Source organism: Echiichthys vipera (assembly GCF_963691815.1).
Source record: "Echiichthys vipera genome assembly, chromosome: 7".
Classification (NCBI taxonomy): domain Eukaryota; kingdom Metazoa; phylum Chordata; class Actinopteri; order Perciformes; family Trachinidae; genus Echiichthys; species Echiichthys vipera.
Window position 1 is genome coordinate 9,486,708 of NC_139832.1, and position 26,295 is coordinate 9,513,002.

Sequence of the window (26,295 nt, forward strand, 5' to 3'; positions counted from 1 at the left end):
GATCTCATTTCTACAGTATGCTAAGCATTTGACTGATTTCATTCATCCCTCTCTCTTTGTTTATTTCCATCGTCTCGATGGATTGATTGCCTGTTTCTTTTATCTTTTTCTATGATATGAAAACTAAGACGCTGAGCACCTGTTTATTTAAAGGTATCTCTTTTTGAAATGAAATCAATATACCTACTACTGCTGTTTCACTTTCAATGCATGGCTAGTAGGGTAACTGCACACAGACACACCGAGAAATACACATATCCACATGAATGGCAAGCAGCTCAACAATCAGTACAGGAATGGTGTAGAATCAAGAGGTTGGCATTTAATTAACTGTAAATATGTATTTGTTCAATATTGACAAACTGCTAATTTGATTTCTACTGATAGTGACATTGGAGCAAAGTAGAGAGAGTACAGTGAACCGTCCTTGGTCCCAGCTTACCCCTGTGTCGCGTACAAGACGTAGTGTGTGTTGTAAATTCATGTATAGAAAGTAGACATACAGGCGCCTCATCCAGACTAATTAAGAAACACCCACAGCTGAGACTGATGGGGGGTATGTTGTTATGTTGTGGGTATTGATGACTCACTCTGACAGGATTTACTGCGGGTGTAAGACATTTGTAATGACTTATTATGGACTTTGAATGTCATTTGCCTCGCAGATATTTTATTCAGCTTGGATAAGGTGCAGTATGTGTCAGCACATTTGGATGATGACAAAACCATTTTACTTTTGTCCCGTCCTCAAAGTCGCACTACTTGCTGAACTTCACCGTGGGGTGATCCATAGGAATTCATTCAATTGTCAAAATTGCAAATCCTAGATCACTGTATGCTTTGCTATGATTGATGTGACTTTCAGGTCAAAGAAAGCAAAGAGCCTCTGAAAAGCCATATTCTCACACCTCCGACTGTTTAGGTCTGGTTGTCAGTGACATCCTAGTCTCTGTTTTTTTTATTTAATTTGGCAGTTTCAATGAGGGAAAAGGAATGACTAGCCTGACTGGTAGCAACCTGCCAGTAATGCTGTATTGCAGTGTGCCTACTGTACAGTGAGAACGTCCTGGTTATACTTGGTCCTGGTATCACAATGTAACCATACGTTTTTATCGAGCATTAAAAGGGATGTTTTATAATTATGTAAATGGTTAGATGTTGATCTTGTTTTGGATAAAAGGAATGGCCACATTTATTTATTGCTCTTAGTCTGGTTCAAAGGTTAAAGCATAATCAACACCTACTCTGGGGTTGTTGTAGCATACAATAGCTTACAGTCTGGCACCTTATATAAGGGAGGGGGTAAAAAAAATGATGCCGTCACTACAGTCATGAATTTTTAGGCTTCACCACCACCATTCTCGTTCTTCTTTCAGACACTGATTAGCATCGTGTTCTGCTGCTTTCAGTCACACTCCACAAGAACAAACACCTCAGTTCATTGTTGATATGGCAGTAGGAAGGTCGGCTGTTTAGCTACATATGTATCGCTGTCAGATCATGTATATACAATAACAAATCTAAAATAGTAATGTGTCCTTTATGTTGAGTATGTTATGAAATTAATATGTACATTAAAAGGAAATTAAAAAAAAGAGATCACAACCAGACGAAAACCCCTGAAAGAAAAGAAAAACACAAATATCTGTGATCTGCAATAATTTTATTTCAGTGTTTTATGTTTCTTCACAAGATGTTCACTCTATCTGTCACACAGGTGGCATTTGGGGTTCCTTCCAACTCCCTAACTCTACAGACAGGCTACAGCAACACATTTAGGGCACATTTGTGAGATGTGACATCGTTACTGTGCGACACACACCCATCAGACTACTGACCAATCTGCTGTTAGAGCTGAGTAGTGACTGAGTCAGCTGCCACTGGAAAACTATTATTGCGTCATGTCGATAATACAGTAGTAATCACCTTTGAGCTCCAACAGTTTGACCCATCTCTGATCTGTATCTATTTGCTTCTGATTGTTTTTCTATCTTGTTACAGACTAGTTAAAGACCCTTCTTTTCACACAGCTTCACAAGAACAACTCCTGAGGATGACTTAGTCCCATATAGCCGCTGATACATACATTAACAGTTAAACCAAACTTTTGACTTTATTACATTAACGAGATTCTTCACTCTATACTTAGAGCAAAACAATATGTGACAGAACAAACATATCCTATCTTGTATCTTAAAAAACAAGGACTTGTAAAAATTAATTAAAATTCAAGGGAAAAACAAAGAAAAAAACTGACAAAATATCACTCTGCCTTGTCATGGGTTTGGTCTTATGAATAAAATATATGCTTGATGTCCGAAACCTTTACTGTTGTCTTTATTGTTCTACTCTTGATTGTTTGTGTGATTGAAATAGGTTGCACAGTATTTTCACATAAAAGCAGAATATTCAAAATGTTATGATTATAAAGAATGTTGAGGTGGAAAATGGATAATACATTTATAAAGAAAAGCTGTATTTAAATAGTCAGGAAATATACAGTACATTGTTATACATTAATCCCAAATGTAATCAATATCATACTAAGAAACTCATCTCCTCATTGAGGAAGTGTCTGGTTGTTTGCAATGTTTAATTATAGCTTCCTACAAGTAGCAATGCATCATCAGGTAATTACAAAAATCAGCTTCACATCTTGTGCTTTCACAGAGCAATTGTGAGGCAAAAATCAGTACAATACCTCAAGCCTTTGCCACATTGTCATCCGTTGCAGGTGCGGGAATTTGTCCCATCAACACTTGCAACAGCGGGGCTTGGGGCTACACTGAGGATTGCAGCAAGGCTCCAGGTTCGGGTCTGTTCCTTTTGATATCTGGCTCTCTCCAAACACCATGGAGGCTTCGAACTGTTCCTTGACTTTCTTGATCCTCTCCAGAAGGGTTTGGAGCTCTGGTTCTCCCATCAGAGGGATAGGGTAGTGCTCTGAGGGGTCAGCCTCTAGGTCAAATATAAGAGGAGGGTCGTGGGCCTTGAGGACTGCAAATACTGGGCAGTCTTGGTCCGGGGTAGTACCACTGTGGGTAGCACCTGATGCACAAACATGGACAAGACAAACATCTCAGTTCTGACTGTGATTATGCTTCTTAACATTTCAACTAATCATGTATATGAAGGCTGCTGTACCTCGTGTATAAAAGTGGGCTTTGTACTTCCCTAGCCGGAGGGCAAACAGGCCGTACATCTCACTGGGATCTGTGGGGTAGAACATCATTGTTTCCCTTTTACTCTGCAAAAAAAAAACGATTAGGGATAAAAATGAATACATCAGCTTGATTTTCACATTGTTTCAATCTCCACAAGGTGAGGAATGATACCACTACCTTTTCTTGGTTGACAAGGACATCTGTCATGTCTACCCCATCCAGCATCACCTGGGGTAGTTTGGCTCCTGCCAGACTTGCAATGGTGGGGAGGATATCTAAAATGCTGGCCATCTCGTGAGTCACACCTGAAGAGATACATATAGAATAAGGGCAGGCAGCAGCAATCACAAAATGGTCATGTATCGTAAGTTTGCATTAATTATTATGGTATTTATTTTAATACTAGAATCACAGGAGACCAGATAATGCCTGAAATGAGTGTAAAGACTTGTGCTATTCTTTTGAAAATGATCAGAAGGAAAGTTTAGTATATGTGAGTCAAATACCATCAGTATAGTCTTTCAAAGGGAAATATTAAATGCTCTTTGTAGAAGACTCCGATTTAGTGCAACAGAAAAAAAAATGTTGTCTTTGAAAGCATCATCTGACCTGGCCTGATGGTCCCTGGCCAGAAGGCGATGGCCGGCTCTCTCATGCCACCCTCATAAGTGGTGCCTTTTCCACATTTCAGAAGGCCAGCGTTACCTCCACGGGACAAGCGCATCAGTTCAGGTCTACGCACGGGAATAACACACCATTACATAAAAGACCGTAAATTCATTATCATAAGAAGGCAAATATATTGTGCATCTGGACCTTTGAACAAAGGAAAAACACACAACAGCTAATGTGGAAGGAATTTCAAATATTCGAATTAGAAAGTATCAAACTACAAATACAATCCAGGCCAAATATTAATATAAAAACCAACTAACCCGTTGTCAGAAGTGAAGAAGACAAGTGTGTTGTTGATCACGCCTTCCTTCTCCAGGGTTGTCAGTAGGTTTCCTATTGTGTTGTCAAACTCCAAAAGAGCATCTCCAAATGGACCTCTTAAAGAGCGCCCAGCTGCTCCTGGACCTGCATACTGTGGGTAGTGGGTGTGCTGTAGGAGGGCATGGAAGGTGTTTACTGTCTCACTGCACCAAGTTACCGTTATCTATCTACATGTGGTTGAAAGCATTGCGGACTCCCTTGCACTTATTGTAAGTGTTGTTCTGCTCACTCAAGGGGTACATTCTCACACACTGGTTTTGTTGCTTACATGGGAAGGATAGTAGAGGAAGAAAGGCTGTTTTTTCTTGGCTGATGTGGTAATGAAATTGGTCGCAAAGTCACTGTAAGCCCTTTCCAGATCGAGGAAGTCGACTGGCTGCTGCTTGATGACCTCATTGTGCATTAGTGGGACAGTTACAGTGCCAACATCACACAATCCAAAACACTTAACATCTGGAGGGAAACAAGTCAGGTTCCAACAGGGGCCCTGTGAATGAAGCAGTGAGAGAAAACTCATTTTAAAGACCATACTGCGGAAGGGAAATTACAGTACATTACATACTTTTAACAAATACTTTCACAGATTACTCTTAGTCATTTTAGTTTGGAGCTAAATTCAATCGCACTGACCATGTCGTGAGAGTAGGGGATCCCCAGGTACTGGTCAAAACCTTGTCTGGTTGGAAGAAACATCCCATCGGCGCCAACTCCTAAGTGCCACTTCCCTACGGCAGCAGTAGCATAGCCCGCAGGTTTCAACACTTCAGCAATGGTGGTCTCATTCAGAGGAAGACCGCCTCTAGAGCCTGGGTACAACACTCCCGGGTAGATACCTGAGCGGGTCTGATAGCGCCCTGTCAACAGCGATGCCCTGGAAAGCCACCAAAACAGGGCAAGGTGAGGTAGGAAGGACTGGAAAGTGTAGAATGTGTGTAAACCAGGGGGGTTTCATGTTGTGCAAAATAGAAACTGGCCAGTTGTTGTGGCAACAAGAATCCACGACTACCATGTATTAATTCACAAATTTCTTTCAACATGGGGATATTCTTCATTGTGATCCAGCTGTTGTTCAACCCGGCAGGAATGTGGGTGAAGGAGGATAACAGTGCAGAATATCTTTTTTCAATACCAGCTAATCTTTTCAAGGGTGGAGTATTTTTACAACATGTGGGATTTTAACGTCACTGCTACAAAATGTAAAGTTGCAACAACATGCTGTACCAGATTGTGTTGATAAAGACGCTAAAAGTTTGCTCTAAAAACAGCTTATTAACCCTTGTGTGGCCTTTGCATTTGTGACCCTCTGGTATCCCTGAGGTCAAATTGACCCGGGTCATTTTTGGGGTTTTAAAACAAGTCTGACATAAAATTTTACTTCATAAACCATTAACATATATTGTATCTCAACTTCAATCAATAGAGAGATAACATATATGTTTAATAATTGCAAGCAGTCTCTACTAGAACACATTGGAAGTGTGATTCGTTATTTTGTGGTAGTGGTGGTAGAGGAGGACACATGACAGAGGGTAAAGAGTGGGGGACAGTGAGAGCAAACAGCTTCTCTGTTCTTGTATCATAATATTGTAACATTATCTTTGTGTGTGTGTGTGTGTGTGTGTGTGTGTGTGTGTGTGTGTGTGTGTGTGTGTGTGTGTGTGTGTGTTCGTGTATGTGTATGTGGGCATTTTACTGTGTGTATGCAGGTCAAACTGACCTGAAGACCATCTTAAGGATGTTAATGTGTGTGGAATAGTAGCATGTGTGTGTTAGTTTGTACATGTTTATCACATATAATAAGCCAAGGCCACTGAGTTTCAGGTAGAAAAAAAAAACCTTTTACCATTTTTCTTCTTGCAAAAACTTGAACCGGGTCAATTTGACCCGAATACCATACAAGGGTTAATCATTTTACTTCTTCATTCCCTCACTAAAACAACAGGATCTGTTTTCAGTTCCTCCTTCGATGAACAGTGCCGTATAAAGTTGAATGCTGTTATAAACTGAAGAAGTCAATGTAAGGCACCTTGCGAAACACATTTGATTAATGCAGACTTGTGACATTGTTTTATTGTTTTAATAGTTCCTGCCTTTCTTTTGTCCTGGCCACACACACACACACACACACACACACACACACACACACACACACACACACACACACACACACACAAGACTGGATTCATAATAGATCAGCTAATCAGCGGTGACTATATATTAACCACTTTATCTTCATCTCCTATTGCATAATATTCTCTATGGGACTCACTCAGTTATTGTGACACTTTAATTCTTAAAACAATTATTGAAGTGTTCCTTTTAGAAACGGGAGCAGGATTCACTCATTAGACCCCAGTTAAGATGCATACTATAAGTAGGCATGTGTGTGTAAAGAAGTAAAAAAGATGCAAAACATGAAGGGGTCCCTGCAGGTCAACAGCATGTCATATACTGAATGTTACTCCTCAGCTAGGCTGGACGCTCTAACTAATCCTCTCTCACACACAGACATGAACTGAAAGCAGTCAGCCAGCGTCCTGCCTGAGTTACAGACAGGTGTAGATACCTGGACGGGGAGCAGACGGGGCTGGTGCAGTAGAAGTCTGTAAAGCGGAGTCCTTGCGCTGCCAGGCGGTCCAGGTTTGGAGTGAGTGAACTGGGGTGTCCATAACAACCCAGGTCCCCGAAACCTAAGTCATCCGCGAAAAGGAGGACGAAGTTCGGCGGTGCGGCCGAGCAGGTGCCGGACAGAAAAGTGCTCAAGAAGAAGAAGAAGAAGAAGAAGCGGATGCTGTCCATTCTGCGTCGCCCTGCATCTGAAAGGTGGAGAACCAAAACAAAACGTCACGCGCTTACTCGGGGAAGCCGTCGCTTACAGATGACGTCACGCGGTGGGGTGAGGAAATGTAGTCTTTTGGTCCATTTGGACTTTTTTTCTCTCTCATGACTATTGTTTTATATTCAGGACATGTGTGTTATTGGATTCGTATTTTTATATTGTATTAAATAAATAGTTTTTGAAATACATTTGTGAAAAAAAAAAGAAATGTTGGTCCAGCCTACATAATACAGGTAAACGATTTTGTTCTTTACGATGTTTGAGCTTTATTTTTGAGGATTTGCACTCGGTTTGCCCTTGTCCGTGAGGAAGAGAGGTAGGCATGAACGATGTGAAGCATTTACGGGTCACTGTTGTTCTGCTCTACTTTGATAGCAATTTTTTTTTAACTAGGCTATCAAAACTGTGACTGTGGCAGGACCATAGACATTCATTCATACATCTTCAACCGCTTGTCCCTGTCGGGGTCGCTGGAGCCGATCCCAGCTGACATCGGGCGTGAGGCGGGGTACACCCTGGACAGGACGCCAGTCTATCACAGGACACATAGAGACGCACAGAGACAGACAACCATTCACACCTACAGGCAATTTTAGAGTCATCAATTAACCTAACACATGCATGTTTTTGGATTGTGGGAGGAAACCCATGGACAGTATAATAAAAAAAATAGCTAATATATTATACAGTCTATGGGCAGGACAGACTGTCCAGAATGTCCTCATCTGTGTTTACCCACATCACATCTGATGTTTTGTCTGCCTCTTGACCGAAGTTGTAAATCTGGGCCTGTGGCTGAGTTTCTGTCCTCTGTGGCAACCTTGGTTTGTTCCACTGATTCGACCTGACACATGGTCAATTACATAAACAAGAGGAGAAATAAATCACTGGTGCAGTGCTGCAGGAGCACCCAGTTTGAGGAGAAATGGACGTCACATTTGATTTTGTTATGTGTGCACTATAGTCCAGTACTGAGCTTTTTTTTGTTTCTTTATTTATTCTTAGAGCCAAGCTTCAGTAAGGTGGACAGGGGGAAAAAAGAGTGCACTACCTGCATTCAGATAAGCTTGCACTGTGTTTGTATGAAGGGGAGAGAGAGAGGGAGGGGGGTAGAGAGAGAGAGATGGAATGGGATGAATGAGTGGGATCACATAGAAATCCCTCCATGTGTGTCACTGGAATCACCAGAACACTTCACTCAGGTGATTCCCAGGTGATTTAATGCTGACACCTGAAACAGAATCGGTGAGGAGTGGCCTCCGAGTGGAATTCAGGCGATGGCCGTGTTTTCTTTGGTCCTGATGAATTATGCAACGCATCCACTGTACCTTTAGTGTGTGTGTGTGTGTGTGTGTGTGTGTGTGTGTGTGTGTGTGTGTGTGTGTGTGTGTGTGTGTGTGTGTGTGTGTGTGTGTGTGCGTGCATGCCTGCGTATGGCTATCAGTTTGTTTGCGTGCTGTCCAGCATCTCTGTTTAGCCTCAGGGAAGTGTTTCCGTGGCATCGGCTGATAGATAGTTTTGATTTACTATTCACTTTCACTTCTCTCTACAGGACTGACCTACATTCAGCAGCTAGTCTGAGAGAGGGAGAGAGAGATAAAGAGGCAGATGCTCCAAAGCTATTGCTGCAATTTTACCAGTTGTTTTCTCATTCTCTGCTGTTGGCTTCTCGTATTTTTTTGATGCTGTGGAAATAGAAAACTCCCCCAGCCATCAGCCAGTCAGTGATGATTGGAATATTCATTTGTTCTGTACACAAACACTATTTTACTATATATATATATATATATATATGCATAGATGCAAAAGGAAGCTGTTATGTGCAGGAATTGTGAACTTTTGAAGAACTTGCCTGCTGTACGAGCTCCCTTCATCTAATCGTCTGAAAGCCTAGGCTCTTGAAAAATCTCTGCAGGGAACAACATGGTGTTTCATGCCTGGGGCCATGCCACTGACTTTCCTTCTTTTCTACGGCAGGTGTGTAATTTAAGCCCGTAAATCTTCTGAAGGATTCTTCCTCAGTTCATGTAAACGGATGAATCCCTCATTAGTCCAGCAGCTTGAAACAGAACACCTAGAAGAGCATCATTAGGAGCAAATAATTTATGATGATGACCGTTTAGGTTATTCCACCACTAATGACTTGTGAGGGTGTTTGCCAGACAGCCCATCTAGTGGAAAAGCATGTCTCGTGGAGAGGAATGAGGAGAGCCGCTGTTGATAAATGACAGTCTGTGTGCTACACAGCCCTGCCTGCACTGTGATTCAGTCAAAGATGACTGCTCTGACCTTTTACTGTGAGTAAATGAAAACTGTTGTCAGTGACAAACACACAGCAGAACAAGTAGCTCGAAGCAGATGAGGTTACAAAAAGGTCCTCACCCCCCTGTGTGCGTCTGTGTGTGTCTTTGTGTGTGTGTGTGTGTTTGTTTGTATATGTGTGTGGTAGTTATTTAAAATTATTATTGTTATTATTATTATTATTATTATATAACCTTTTATTTATAAAGGTAATCTCACTGAGACACTGGTTGTCATTCTCAAGAGAGGCGGAGTTAACACAGCCAAGAACACAAAGTTACAGAAGAACAGGACATTCATACAGAGACAAAATTGAACACAAGACATAAAAGTCATAAAAGTGCAAAGTAGTTTAAAACTGTGAAGAAAAACAAGAGCAGAGCTCTCTCCATAGTTTGTAAACGTTTAAAATCCCCAGAGGAATCATGCTGGACAGCTTGAGTTCCTGCTGTAGTTTGTTCCAACATGTTTGCATGCATTTGTGTGTTGGTGTCCATGCATCTGCTAGGCTTCAGTTGACATGTTGTCTTCTCTGTTGCACGGAACGCTGAATATATTTGGGATTGAAACTTGGACATCTTTATATAAAATTGATAGTCCTGCCAGAAAAACTCATCTGCTTAAACATCCCTTGATAGAGGGACAGTGTGTGTGTGTCTGTCTGTCTTGCTTTGAACATCTGCTTTCACAGCCTATGGGAAGGGTGTTCATTTGTGTGTGTGTACGTGTGTGTGTGTGTGTGTGTGTGTGTGTGTGTGCACTAACAAGTGCGTGCATGTACATATAATGCGACTGCTTCAGGCAGATGGTTGTGTGGTACAAAACAGCTCTGAAGATGTAATGGAGAAAATGAATCCCACCATCCAGTCTCATCCCTCAGCACAGAAACCAGGAGGCAGGGAAGCTAGCCTTCCTGTCTTCATCTCCCTCTCCTCACATCCTTCTCCTGGTCTTAGGAATAAGATATCACACTCACAGTTTTCTGCAGACTCTAGTAGTTTATTTGGCTTCACAAGCGGCACAGCAGGTAATAACTGGCATGTGAACCAACAGTAAACAAGTCCCAATGGGTCCCTCTTCTCATCTTCTACTTGCTGCTTGTCATTTCACACAATATTACCAGTCTGAACCTGTGAGTTAAACTGTGAAGGATAATGTGACAGTGACTGGTCTGTGTACGTCAGCTCCATAAGGTGCAGGTGAACTATTTGAGCACTAGTGGGCGCCATTGGATCACAGTTTCCCTCATTCTCATGCATATAACGGTCTTAACCGTGTCCATGGAGGGGAAAAGAACCTCAATTCAGTCAGATTTTTTGCCATTAGTTCCACAGACAATCTCCGCTCAATCTGCTCTCTCAAGCCGTGCTGCACAAAACATTGAGCAGTAATAGGGCTATTGAGGGCTGATATGTATCTGCAGCACATGTTAAATTGCAGTTTAGCTTTTTGACATTTCTAGGTTGGGTAAGGCTGCTCTTTCATGTCTTCATGTTGTTATCTCATGCCAGCCCTTTAGGCTCCTTGTCTTCTTACCATTTCAGAATCTCTTTTTTTTTGCCCCCTCACCTTTTTTGGCAGCTTGCAAATTAATTGCATAGATAGATAGATAGATAGATAGATAGATAGATAGATAGATAGATAGATAGATAGATAGATAGATAGATAGATAGATGGGGGAGGGTGGGGGTAAATCAGCGGATAATTCAGAACCATGGACAGCTCATAATACTTTGATTTAGCTCTGCCCTGACAGCAGAACGTTTCTAAATGAGCGTGCCTGCTATTATCTTGTCATCATCCAAATGCAGTTTTAGCAGCATACGCCAACATCTTTGAAGTTGCTCCTGAGAGAAGATATAGTGATGAAAAAGGGCAAATTGTAAATAACACCAAAAGTGTTTCACATCCTGCGGTTTTCAGTATAGGCTTCACAGTCAAACTGCAGATATTGACAGTATGATATTAGAAAAGCATATGAACACTGTTTAATTTTAAGTGCAAGATCACGTTCAAGATACCGAAAAAAGGCAGCCTGAGGTATTTGCTGAGGGCAGTTGTGTGAGTACATTTTGTAACAATCTGCTGATGAGCAGGGATCAACCAGTCCTTTCGATGATGAAAAGTCATTGTTGTTGTGGCTTGTGAGCTGAGGGAGCAGTGATAGAAAACATCCTGGCAAATAAACAGAGATTCTTTGGCGCAATAGAGGCTGGAACAGAGCATAGAATTATGCAATGAAATCTAACAGGCCTCTGTGGAGCAACATGAGCTGAAGAACTCATAAATGTTTGAGGACCTGCTGGGGTAATATGCACTTTTGTCGATGTTCTCGGCTCACACACTCAAGCTTTCATTATACTAAACTCAAAGCAAATGTTCTCTTCAACTGCACATCCCCTGTACACAAAGTAGTGAAAATACACAACAGTCAACTATCATTGACAGATATCAATGGCACCATCATCGCCCTCTGTGATCCAGCTGTCCCAGTGTGGTTTCCTGCTTTCTTTTGATGGACTACTAGTGATAAGAGAACAACCTGCCCTTGCCACCATTTCCTCCACAACTGTCTGGTAATATTAGAAAGAAAAGCGGTCTGAGTGGCCCTCATGCCCGCTGCCATTCTGCAGCTACCCCCAGGCTGTCATCTGCTGCCACACTGCAAAGTTCCACAAGTGATTTATTCTTTTTCCGGCTGACTCCTGCATCACCCCTGCTGTCGTCATGCCGACAGACGGGCCTTAGAGATACACAGAGATGACACGAGAGGAGCTGGCCTGCAGAGAGTAAGATGACATGTACTCAAAATGCATTTGTTAGGCTGAGATAACTGATGTATGCTCAGCGCTAAGCTGGAAATATTCACATAAGCGTTACATGAGATAAATGCCAAAGATGTGTGCAGACCGTTCAGCTCACCTTGAGATGTGCTTTGGCTCAGCTTTTCCTCAGGGACAAAAAAACGGCCGGCTTTGATTGTAAACAACTGTCAACTTTTTTATAATCTGCCACCAGTGTATAATCACGAAACCTAGTTCCTCGTGTCTACATTTATATATTCATGCACATGCTGCCGTTAAAAGTAAAGGGTAAGTGCTTTCATTTTTTCCAATTTGAATTCTGCATTGTCATCATTTGTAATTGGAACAGACAAAGCCAACCCACTAAGCTGCTGCGAACGCCTCCCCTAGCTTCTTGTGATTGATTAAAGAGAGTAACACTGAGCACTGTGTGGGTTTAATAGATTTTGACTTACAGTACTAAGGGTTTCTTTTCCTGTAGTTGTCATGCTCCAGACATTAGCAACAGAGATGCCCGCCACCTCCTCAAGTACACATTCATATCACTGTGGAAAGCATATTTATTTTTTAATTCTTTTTACTTGATAAAAACACAAACAGAATATATTTCACAAAAGGCGATGTAAACAAGATTGTTAGGCCTTTCATTAGCAGCTCCAGTACTTTGCTCAGTTACAGTATGTGTCCGGATCACCCTAATGACTTTGGTAATAAAAAATAGAAATAATAACAAGGAACAAATTCATAAGGCATGAGCTGACCTAATGATTATTTTCCCATTTGAGAGTTCATCTTGATCAGCCGTTGGTAGAGGTGGCTTCCCCTGCAGCTTGTCCTGGGTGGATCTTATGAAGGTAAGATGAGACAATATGCAAAGAAAAGAAAAGGAAGAAACTTCAAACATCATTCACTTTGTTTGTAAATCAGCACAGTATGTCCTATTATAATTTTTTTAAAATTCATTTTCATTTATTACGTTTTGTTTTGGTAACTTTAACCACCTCATTAACGGAAGTGAAATATAAGCACTTATTAAAGTTGTTTATAACACAATATTGTATTTGTAAAGAGATAATGACATGAATGAATGAATGATTTATTTCAAACATATAAAAAAAAATTACACTTGAAGCATGAGTCATTAAAAACCCTTTGTCTGTTTGAAAAGGAGCAGACATCTTTAAGTGCTTATTAGAAATGTTCCTACACTGTAAACAATTGTCTTGTAAATTAACAGTAAAATACTGGCAGCAGGGTTGCCAGCATTCTACTGTTAATTTTACAGTTCACCTACTGTTATCTACTTTACAGTATGTTACTGTGATAAAAACCACATACTGAATTACAGTACAATCCTGTATCTCCTTGATTTGACAGTAAAATACTGGCAGCAGGGTTGCCAGCATTCTACTGTTTATTTTACAGTTCCCTTACTGTTATCTACTTCAAGGTATGTTACTGTGATAAAACCACATATGGAATTACAGTACAATCCTTTATTTCCATGATTTTTACAGTAGACTAAAACAGTATAGTGCTGAATGAATTTACAGTATACAGTACTAGTGCAAGGTAGTTGCAATATTGTTTTTTTTTTTCATTAATTGCATTTAACCATAATCCCATATATAATACAATGCAGTCATTTTTGTAGATAGAGCATATTATTGTCTGAAAGCCACTTGCTATGAATTAAGCGCTGTCTTCACTGTAACCCCGTTCAGCAATTTTAATATACCGTATACTGAATGAGTTAGTTAATTATAATACAGCCATTTAACATGTGTAAAAGAAGAGACTTAGAAAATATCAATTAAATAACCTTTATTTAAAAATGATCACCAACTGCAATACCTTACAGGTTAACAATTGAATAAAACAAATTCAACTGTTTTAGTGTAACTGATTGCTTAGTTTTGTAGGCAAGAGATACTTGGTACAATGGAGCTTAACCAGCTTGTGGCGCTTAGGCCCTGAATAGATACAAAATTATCTACAATGGAACACTGGTTTTCAGTTAAGTTATTTAAAGTGCTTGCATTGAAACTCTGAGTTGTGCTAAAACATAATAATAAAATATAGCACATCTCTGGTAGTCTGGTAGACTCTGACAGTAAATCCAACAGTGATAAGAAAAAAATGCCAATACACACACACACCAAAAAAAAGGTTAAGCTCATGTTTAAGTGTGATTCTTGGCAATGCAATATGCACTGCGAACATTAAAAGAAAGAGCTAAGTAGTTCGAGCAGCCTCACTATGTCGTTAAGGTTGGCTAACTCCCTCTGTAGGCTAACATCAGCACATGAAATCAAACAGGTTGTATACAGCTTCTCATTGGTCTCACTGAACAAATAAGAACCAAAATGAATAATGTAGATATCTGCCTGCCTGACAAAAAGAACTATAAAATAGCATGCTAAATGTTCCTGCTGTACCTGTCCAGTTACCGCATGGCAAGTTAAGATGACCATATACTGATTAATCACAGTTTAACTAAAATAAAATCATAGTATGATAGCAAGCAAACATCATCAAACAAATAAAATATAGTTTAACTTACACAACCCGAAAAGAGTGCTCACTCACAATTTCATGTCAGAATGACTGCTTTGAAAAAGGACTGTTAGGTAACACAAGCCTTACCTTTGAATGAACTCAAGACTCATCTTGGTACTGCAGGTTGAAGAAATAGTACAGGGAAAACAGAGCAGCAAGACCTGTCACAAAGGTGGGCTGGGTGCCCTCACACAGGGCATGACCTTCAAGACTGATCATCCAGCGTCCAATATTCACAGGCTCTGTTCCACCTGAAACATGAAATAAGAGACATACCAGTACTACTTGGAAGAACATTAATGCTTTGTTGCGATACAGAGAACTCACGTATCAACTTAAAGCTCATCTGATATGAAATAGACAGTATGTCCATTTACTGAATACATACAGAGGAGGATTAGACGAGGAGTTGCCGGTAAGGTGAGGGTCTTCTCGACGTCATCAACTGTGGCAGACAACTGTAGGGCACAGACAATTTATTAGTAGTGAGAACAGTTTCGTAAGAACTACTGTTTCACTCTTTTTTCAACTTCTGGTCTTATTTTTACTGACCTTTTTATCTTTGTAATTTAACTTTTTTATATGTACAGTGTCCATGAGTCTGAGAAAGGATACTTTTAAATTGAATTCATTTGTATGACTAGTTTTATTTATATCTATATTTTTATTCGTATTCAATAAATCAGTAAAAAATTAAGAAAGAAGAGACACTTATGTCTGCAAGAAGGATGAGCACATCTCTGGTAGTCTGGTAGACTCTGACAGTAAATCCAACAGTGATAAGAAAAAAATGCCAATACACACACACCAAAAAAAGGTTAAGCTAATGTTTAAGTGTGATTCTTGGCAATGCAATATGCACTGCGAACATTAAAAGAAAGAGCTAAGTAGTTCGAGCAGCCTCACTATGTCGTTAAGGTTGGCTAACTCCCTCTGTAGGCTAACATCAGCACATGAAATCAAACAGGTTGTATACAGCTTCTCATTGGTCTCACTGAACAAATAAGAACCAAAATGAATAATGTAGATATCTGCCTGCCTGACAAAAAGAACTATAAAATAGCATGCTAAATGTTCCTGCTGTACCTGTCCAGTTACCGCATGGCAAGTTAAGATGACCATATACTGATTAATCACAGTTTAACTAAAATAAAATCATAGTATGATAGCAAGCAAACATCATCAAACAAATAAAATATAGTTTAACTTACACAACCCGAAAAGAGTGCTCACTCACAATTTCATGTCAGAATGACTGCTTTGAAAAAGGACTGTTAGGTAACACAAGCCTTACCTTTGAATGAACTCAAGACTCATCTTGGTACTGCAGGTTGAAGAAATAGTACAGGGAAAACAGAGCAGCAAGACCTGTCACAAAGGTGGGCTGGGTGCCCTCACACAGGGCATGACCTTCAAGACTGATCATCCAGCGTCCAATATTCACAGGCTCTGTTCCACCTGAAACATGAAATAAGAGACATACCAGTACTACTTGGAAGAACATTAATGCTTTGTTGCGATACAGAGAACTCACGTATCAACTCAAAGCTCATCTGATATGAAATAGACAGTATGTCCATTTACTGAATACATACAGAGGAGGATTAGACGAGGAGTTGCCGGTAAGGTGAGGGTCTTCTCGACGTCATCAACTGTGGCAGACAACTGTAGGGCACAGACAATTTATTAGTAGTGAGAACAGTTTCGTAAGAACTACTGTTTCACTCTTTTTTCAACTTCTGGTCTTATTTTTACTGACCTTTTTATCTTTGTAATTTAACTTTTTTATATGTACAGTGTCCATGAGTCTGAGAAAGGATACTTTTAAATTGAATTCATTTGTATGACTAGTTTTATTTATATTATTATTTTTATTCGTATTCAATAAATCAGTAAAAAATTAGGAAAGAAGAGACACTTATGTCTGCAAGAAGGATGAGCACATCTCTGGTAGTCTGGTAGACTCTGACAGTAAATCCAACAGTGATAAGAAAAAAATGCCAATACACACACACACCAAAAAAAGGTTAAGCTCATGTTTAAGTGTGATTCTTGGCAATGCAATATGCACTGCGAACATTAAAAGAAAGAGCTAAGTAGTTCGAGCAGCCTCACTATGTCGTTAAGGTTGGCTAACTCCCTCTGTAGGCTAACATCAGCACATGAAATCAAACAGGTTGTATACAGCTTCTCATTGGTCTCACTGAACAAATAAGAACCAAAATGAATAATGTAGATATCTGCCTGCCTGACAAAAAGAACTATAAAATAGCATGCTAAATGTTCCTGCTGTACCTGTCCAGTTACCGCATGGCAAGTTAAGATGACCATATACTGATTAATCACAGTTTAACTAAAATAAAATCATAGTATGATAGCAAGCAAACATCATCAAACAAATAAAATATAGTTTAACTTACACAACCCGAAAAGAGTGCTCACTCACAATTTCATGTCAGAATGACTGCTTTGAAAAAGGACTGTTAGGTAACACAAGCCTTACCTTTGAATGAACTCAAGACTCATCTTGGTACTGCAGGTTGAAGAAATAGTACAGGGAAAACAGAGCAGCAAGACCTGTCACAAAGGTGGGCTGGGTGCCCTCACACAGGGCATGACCTTCAAGGCTGATCATCCAGCGTCCAATATTCACAGGCTCTGTTCCACCTGAAACATGAAATAAGAGACATACCAGTACTACTTGGAAGAACATTAATGCTTTGTTGCGATACAGAGAACTCACGTATCAACTCAAAGCTCATCTGATATGAAATAGACAGTATGTCCATTTACTGAATACATACAGAGGAGGATTAGACGAGGAGTTGCCGGTAAGGTGAGGGTCTTCTCGACGTCATCAACTGTGGCAGACAACTGTAGGGCACAGACAATTTATTAGTAGTGAGAACAGTTTCGTAAGAACTACTGTTTCACTCTTTTTTCAACTTCTGGTCTTATTTTTACTGACCTTTTTATCTTTGTAATTTAACTTTTTTATATGTACAGTGTCCATGAGTCTGAGAAAGGATACTTTTAAATTGAATTCATTTGTATGACTAGTTTTATTTATATCTATATTTTTATTCGTATTCAATAAATCAGTAAAAAATTAAGAAAGAAGAGACACTTATGTCTGCAAGAAGGATGAGCACATCTCTGGTAGTCTGGTAGACTCTGACAGTAAATCCAACAGTGATAAGAAAAAAATGCCAATACACACACACCAAAAAAAGGTTAAGCTCATGTTTAAGTGTGATTCTTGGCAATGCAATATGCACTGCGAACATTAAAAGAAAGAGCTAAGTAGTTCGAGCAGCCTCACTATGTCGTTAAGGTTAGCTAACTCCCTCTGTAGGCTAACATCAGCACATGAAATCAAACAGGTTGTATACAGCTTCTCATTGGTCTCACTGAACAAATAAGAACCAAAATGAATAATGTAGATATCTGCCTGCCTGACAAAAAGAACTATAAAATAGCATGCTAAATGTTCCTGCTGTACCTGTCCAGTTACCGCATGGCAAGTTAAGATGACCATATACTGATTAATCACAGTTTAACTAAAATAAAATCATAGTATGATAGCAAGCAAACATCATCAAACAAATAAAATATAGTTTAACTTACACAACCCGAAAAGAGTGCTCACTCACAATTTCATGTCAGAATGACTGCTTTGAAAAAGGACTGTTAGGTAACACAAGCCTTACCTTTGAATGAACTCAAGACTCATCTTGGTACTGCAGGTTGAAGAAATAGTACAGGGAAAACAGAGCAGCAAGACCTGTCACAAAGGTGGGCTGGGTGCCCTCACACAGGGCATGACTTCAAGGCTGATCATCCAGCGTCCAATATTCACAGGCTCTGTTCTACCTGAAACATGAAATAAGAGACATACCAGTACTACTTGGAAGAACATTAATGCTTTGTTGCGATACAGAGAACTCACGTATCAACTCAAAGCTCATCTGATATGAAATAGACAGTATGTCCATTTACTGAATACATACAGAGGAGGATTAGACGAGGAGTTGCCGGTAAGGTGAGGGTCTTCTCGACGTCATCAACTGTGGCAGACAACTGTAGGGCACAGACAATTTATTAGTAGTGAGAACAGTTTCGTAAGAACTACTGTTTCACTCTTTTTTCAACTTCTGGTCTTATTTTTACTGACCTTTTTATCTTTGTAATTTAACTTTTTTATATGTACAGTGTCCATGAGTCTGAGAAAGGATACTTTTAAATTGAATTCATTTGTATGACTAGTTTTATTTATATTATTATTTTTATTCGTATTCAATAAATCAGTAAAAAATTAGGAAAGAAGAGACACTTATGTCTGCAAGAAGGATGAGCACATCTCTGGTAGTCTGGTAGACTCTGACAGTAAATCCAACAGTGATAAGAAAAAAATGCCAATACACACACACCAAAAAAAGGTTAAGCTCATGTTTAAGTGTGATTCTTGGCAATGCAATATGCACTGCGAACATTAAAAGAAAGAGCTAAGTAGTTCGAGCAGCCTCACTATGTCGTTAAGGTTAGCTAACTCCCTCTGTAGGCTAACATCAGCACATGAAATCAAACAGGTTGTATACAGCTTCTCATTGGTCTCACTGAACAAATAAGAACCAAAATGAATAATGTAGATATCTGCCTGCCTGACAAAAAGAACTATAAAATAGCATGCTAAATGTTCCTGCTGTACCTGTCCAGTTACCGCATGGCAAGTTAAGATGACCATATACTGATTAATCACAGTTTAACTAAAATAAAATCATAGTATGATAGCAAGCAAACATCATCAAACAAATAAAATATAGTTTAACTTACCCTGTGATTTGCTCATGAAATGCAGGATTAAAATAGATGTTCCAAGAAAGGAAAGACCAAAGTTGGCTTGATGACTCCAACTGTTCCCACGTGTTGTAGCATGTCTCCTCTAGAAATACAGTAGTGTTCTGTATTCGCGCGGCCTCTCTGCTGTTGATTCTAACATCACTCCCAGAATGCAATGCTATTTACGGTTTATTACAGTATTTTATGGGAAACGGCAAGCTACCTACCAATATTGCCCAGAATGCATTGTTTTCAACAGTATAATACCTTTTTAATGGGAAACAGTATGTTACTGTCGCAATTTGGCTGTTTTCTTACAGCAATTTGTTACAGTGTATGAAGTATCCATGCCAAGTGTATAAAATGTTATTAATGATCCATAACACATAGCGCCATAGCTGTAATAAGAGTATATAAAACAGCCCAATAACTGTTTATGGAAATGTACTTATAATTCACAGTCTCATTTATATATTTTTTAAAACTCATGAAGGCATGTTATGTTGTTGTTGTCCAATTGGAATTATCATGGCAAATAGACTTCACCTGTGTTTTCAGCTGCATCTCATGGCCTTCTTCAACTCAGTTGTCATATTTCATTTGAATAAAATAATATGTGACATGTGATTACTGTTATTTTACATTATATCACCATTATCTCTGTATGCACCAGTTATAGCTGTTGCCAAATGCTTAAAAATGTCCTGATTTCTTATTAATTCATTATTGTGTTTTATAAACCATTGATTTATTACTCATAAATTGCTTATTAACTGCTCATCAGGGGTGTTAAAATAAAGAGGTACCATTTCTAAATCTTAATGCGTCTCAGTGTCTGTGGCTTCAGTGGAGTACAGTAGCGCTCATCAGCCTTGTTACTGTTTCCAGTGCCAGAAAGCTTTAATCACATGAAATTCATTTGGTGAGGAAGCAGGGAAGGGCCGTAAATGAATGCACAAGTATGGCAATAAAGTGTCTAATTACAGTTTTGACTCTGAATTAGCATGGCAAGCTATTAGCCACATCAGTTTGAGGGGTGACTGGAGCTCAAACTTGCTCTCCGTCAAATGGGTATTTAAGCTATCACACTGCATATCAGCTCCCATACAACAATGTTCCTGGGGTTAGCCTCTGAGCAGATCTAGATCCTTGAATCAATTACCACTCCAATACCCACAAACCCAGATCCCATTTCTCTGTCACGCTCGATAAAAGCTATTCCCTGTCTCTCTACGCAGACTGTCCCTCTGCACTGAAGCTGTTTCTCATTTGTCTCATCTGATCTTTAAAGCGCTGGCTATTTCACATTTTTTGTGTAAAGTGACTCAGAGCTTTGACTGGGATAAGACAACTCCCAAATGTCATGGTTAAAGTTTGACTTTACCTGCCATCGCATTCAGAAGCAGAAAAAAAAGTAGTGGAAAATGTATTCAGATCCTTTACTTAATTGGAAGAACTAATACCACACTCTGAAAATACTCCACTACAAGTAAAAATCCTGCATTAGAAACCTTACTTAAGTTAAAGTATGTAGTATTATCAGCTATTAGTATAAGACAGTGTTTTGCTTTTATTATATGATGTTAATGGAGTAATATTACTGCTGCTAATGTGTATTGCATTTTACTGCTGTGTGTGTGTGTGTGTGTGTGTGTGTGTGTGTGTGTGTGTGTGTGTGTGTGTGTGTGTGTGTGTGTGTGTGTGTGTGTGTGTGTGTGTGTGTGTGTGTGTGTGTGTGTGTGAGTGTGTGTGTGTGTGTGTGTGTGTGTGTGTGTGTGTGCTCATTTTAGCTCCTTCATACACATTTTTGTAGTATAATCTACAGTAATGCATCATATTCTATAATATCATCATATACTGTGTTTGGCAGTAGCTCAGTCCATAGGTGACTTGGCTGGGAACCGTAGGTTCTCTGGTTCAAGTCCCTGTGTGGACCATGTATGGAGCGTGGACTGATGGCTGGAGAGGTGCCAGTTCAACTCCTGGGCACTGCCGATGTGCTGTTGAGCAAGGCACCGAATCCCCAACTGCTCGGGGCGCCGGTAACTGGCAGCCCCCTCGCTCTAACAGCTCTCCATTGGTTGCATGTATATAGGTCCTGTCTGGGCCTGTGTGTGTGTGTAAAATGAAAAAAATAATAGAGTGAAAATTGAATTTCCCCATTCGCGGGACTAATAAAGGAATTCTTCTTCTTCTTCTTCTGTTGTGTTGCTGTCCTTTCGAGAACCTCTTAAAAGTCAAAAGTTCACAGCTCAAGCTTTGTGACGATGCTTTTTCTAAGCGAACTTATTTAGCTTAAGAAGTAGAAGAAGTTTCTCATGACATAAATTATCAATTCATCCTTCAGTTTATCGTAAACATTCACCGTCAGCACATCTGGAGATACATTCCTGAGATACAGTACAGGAGATGTCACATGACAGGAAGGGGGTTAAAACCTCATTTGAAATGTAACTAAAGATGTCAGATAAATTTGGTGCGATCAAAAGCTAAATATTTCCCTTTGAGATGTAGTGGAGTAAAAGAATAAAGCAGCATAAAATGGAAATTCTCAAGTATAGTACAAGTACCTCTAATTCACACTTAAGTGGGCAGGATTTAAGTAAATCCACCAATGGGGGAAAAACACCAGATGAATATAAGGAATTCTTTTTTTCCTGGTTACTAAATTACTTACTGTAAAGAAAAAAACCCTGTTAAATTGAATTTGATTGTTGACAGAAGCAAAGCAGAAGTAGATGTGGTTAAAGTGTTCATTTTCTTTCCGTCACGATCATAATCCTTTCTAAATCTAGCTTTGTCGCTACATTGCCATAAATGTTCACTCATAACCCTTTGTCACTGCCTGAAGATGCCCTTTTAGTTCTTTTCAGCGCTTGAAATAAATTGTCTTTCATTCATGTACGAAACCTCTGTCTGTTTAAATATGCTGATGTTCAACAATTTCAAACACGATTGATCAATAGCTGTCATTATCAGACACTAGTGTAGCCTAATACACACACAGGTATACACACATCTTCCTCGCCATATTTTCCTTGATGAAAATGCAGCATCTGCTCTGCTGACAACAAAGTCTTACCTGGTCCCCGGGGAACCAGACAGATATGTACAATCAGTTCCTTGCTGTCAACAAATAACACTGTCAAAATAACATTGTTAATAAAAGGAAATAGTTGCACAAGGGGATAAAGCCGTGATAGTATAAAACCACACACATGAGAAAAACCTTCAAAGAGGTCCATTGTGAGTGGTGAGGTAAGAGATGTGTTGGTTTGAAGTGGATTAAAGACAAAGGAGCGAAAATAAGGATAGAAATAAATAAAAAATGAGTGTCTTGGACACAGGGAGGCGGGAAGAGACAAATTATAATAATATAATATCATAATAGTGTAAAAGATATTTTTGCAAGTCAAGAAAGTCACACTAGGTTGTCGGTTTGTCCTAGTACCACTTTGTTTTGTGTGAAACCAATCAGTGAACTACATATTTCGTCTCGCACAACATACGTCATTGCTAACTTAGCTACCACACATGTAATTCTCTTACCTGATGTGTTTTTATCCAGCGACTCTTTATCAACCAGGGAAGCAAATGTGAGCAAGACCCGTTGTTCGTGTGAGTAACATTAAATCCCGGTAAAAGACACACACGCAGGTCACTTGTGCAACTTTGGAGTGAATAGTCTTCCGAATTATTTATTTTCACAACCTTATACTTGAATAACTGTCAACAACTGTGGCATCCAAATAATCTTTTATGTCATGTATATGTCATAAGTGTAATTCATGGCAGAATTTAAATAGGATCAAAAAATATAATAAAATGTAGTGACTTTGCCTCTCTTAAGCCTACATTAGTGCCTGAATGAATACCACATGTTCCTAAATATCACTACTGAGGGAGAAGACAATCCAGCTGTAAGAATGTAAAAATGATTGCTTTTTATGCTGGCGTTGTATTGATATGCTGTTAACTGCTCTGCTCTGTCTATATGGACAGCAGTTGACAACGAGCTGAAACCAGCTGCGGCTTCCCCTGAAGGTGACCCTCCTCAGATTTAGTCAGCATTGTTCCATTTCACCATGAATATGTAAATTGTCTTTTTTTGGCTCCATTTGAGATGAGATCAATTTGAGTCTGAAGAGGATTGACTCGTAGACTGTTAAATACCCAGAAATCTCATTGACATGAGTGACAGCCGCTGCCCTTCTCAGGTGGGAGAGTGAGAGGAATATTAGGATAGTTATGCAAGCGTGTGTGTGTGTGTGTGTGTGTTTGTGTGTGTGTTTGTGTGTGTCTGTGTGTGTGTGTCTGTGTGTGTGTGTGTGTGAAGTATAACTGTACAGATAAAGATGTCACGCCACAGCTTGAGAGTGGTGATTAAAGAAGTAAATCCTTATCATCCTAATTCAGATCTGGTAAATTGCCAACCAGAGAAACAGAATATTGCTGACTTTCAATGCAGAAAAATACAGGGTGCAGATATTTACTGCACAGTAGAGATAAACAATGGCTGGATTCCTCTCAGGCACAGACACACACACACACACACACACACACATACACACACACACACACGCACACACAGCATTCGTCAATTATTAATGCAGGTGTGGATTACCTCTGGAGAGGGGGAGAGTTTACTCATAGGTAAAAAGTGATCTGTTTCACTCTATCTGCCCCATTTCCTATTCTTGCTTTCACCTCCATCAGACCCCCTCAACCATATCATCCCCTTTAACTCCCCAGGAGAACCTTTGAACCTGCCTCATGATGAAACATGGCCACACACACAAACACACATTGATAGCTAATGACTGTTCAGTTGCTGAAAGGCTTGCCTCCTTCTTTCTCTCACAGAGGAGGTATTCAGTCGCCCCCTGCCTCTGTCTGGTCTGTCCTAGCCTGGCTAAGATCGTCTCAGCGTGACTCAATGCAGTCTGTTCATCCCGTTTGAATGGCCAGGTATTGTTTCACTAGCTAGGATCTTCTTACCCTGGACAACAAAACGAGGCCGCCATACCCTCCGTAACCCCCCCCCCCCACACACACACACACACACACACACACACACAGAGGAACAGACAGACAGAGCAGTTGGGTCGACAGTCTGAGAGCAGCAGTCACATTCTTCCCAGGCATCTGCCTAGAAAACTGCTATCAAGTGCTTTCTAGACCTTAAGAGGAGTCGATACAGTATTTACCTTTGTGGTGGATGGAGTTTCCTGCTTCTTCATGACAGAATTATTCTTTACTTTTGTTCTTGTGTATGTAAGCAGTTTTTTTCTCCTCATGCTGATTGGGGTCCATCTCAGGTAGGACAGAGTAAACGATGAATGAATGGGTACTCAAGTTGTTAAATTGTGTCTTTTCTTTTTTCTAGATGTCAAAAAGTAAGTAATAAGTGTTTTCCTATTCTTTATAATTTTTTTCAGCTGTATACTTACATCAAGTGCATCATAGATACATTGCATTTCAGGCGGATGTAATTATTACCATCTGTGATAGTGACGCTGGTATTTCTTTCATTGTGTGTGTGTGTGTGTGTGTGTGTGTGTGTGTGTGTGTGTGTGTGTGTGTGTGTGTGTGTGTGTGTGTGTGTGTGTGTGTGTGTGTCATCATGGCAATATATAGTTTATATGGAGGGTTACCACAGAGGTGGTTTGGCATATTTTGAGGTGTTTATGCCTTTGGTCAGATTTGTAGCTGTGATAACATCACAACCATGCGAGATATAGTCATGAAACATAGGTTTGCAGTTTGTAGTAGGTCTGCCTCTCTACCCCAAAAAACTTTACACTCCTGGCCCGATAACCGTGTGCAGTCACGAAACTCTACAGGTGTGTAGTAGAAATCAAAATGAAGGTAGAGGTTTAAGATGGGTGTGGTGCTAGCAAGGGAGCCCGAAGTAGAGGGTAGGACGAAGAGCGTGGGCCCTGGCCCCCACTACTTTACACCCCCTTGACTCAATAACCTTATGAGATGTAGTCACAAAATCTTTACACGTCTCACCACCACCAGCCACCCCACCGGCCCTTTAGGCCCCTGGCCCAATTTTGCATCCCGGCTGGTGTGATCCCATTGCAAGATGGTGTCTAGTTGGAAATATAATTAATTACATTAATTAGTATTGGACCTTTTCACCTACCCCTCTTATTCCGCTCTCAGATACTGAGGTGATGAAATCTCTTCATGTCCAAAGCACAAATATGAAGGACTGAAAGTGCCAATACAATAATGTCAAGAGAGCTGGGCATATTTTCCCGCAAGTCTGCAATGTTCGAGTAACAATAAGAAGTGGAATAATAAAATAGCCCTCAGAAATAACACTAGAAGAAAACATACATTCCCTGCAAAAAACTGCAATACCCAGCTATTATATCAAGGACACCAAAAATAAACAGTGTGAGGAATCGACTGCCAACTGAGGTTTATTTTGTTCAAGCCGTCAGAATCAGGAGGAAGTAAGAAAGCTATATGTTAGGAAGAAGCGCTTCCCCGTGACTTCCCATCAATAACTTTCTCAAGTTGCTTGAGAACTTAAGCTTGGAGCTTTGCTAACACAGGCTTTGGTGTATTTATTAAAGGCCTCTGGCTGTTGCTAACCTGCCATGCTGTATTTGATATCACCCTCATGGAACCTATTGGCTACCTGTCTGACCGCAGAGGAGCCTCTAGGGGTAACGGCTGATATTTAGGGTTTTCCAGTGTAGCCAGCGGATATCCAGCCAAACACTTCCTCTTCTGAGCGGCTGTCAATGTTTATGGTCCGATTAACAACTTGAGACAC

At 39.9% G+C, this 26,295-nt stretch overlaps 1 protein-coding gene across 1 annotated transcript; it reads right to left on the bottom strand.

Annotated features, from left to right (window-relative positions):
• Positions 1–370: 370 nt before the first annotated feature.
• On the bottom strand, positions 371–24,742 carry arsa (arylsulfatase A; the record flags this gene model as incomplete). Its single annotated transcript, XM_083916409.1, has 18 exons — positions 371–3,048; positions 3,145–3,247; positions 3,342–3,469; positions 3,774–3,898; positions 4,100–4,269; positions 4,429–4,647; positions 4,791–5,031; positions 6,727–6,976; positions 7,707–7,843; positions 14,782–14,914; positions 15,052–15,121; positions 16,039–16,121; positions 16,259–16,328; positions 17,248–17,330; positions 17,468–17,537; positions 18,478–18,536; positions 18,674–18,743; positions 24,710–24,742. 18 exons carry the CDS (start codon positions 24,740–24,742, stop codon positions 2,753–2,755), a joined length of 2,340 nt encoding a protein of 779 aa, XP_083772535.1. The 3' UTR covers positions 371–2,752.
• Between the last annotated feature and the right edge of the window lie 1,553 nt (positions 24,743–26,295).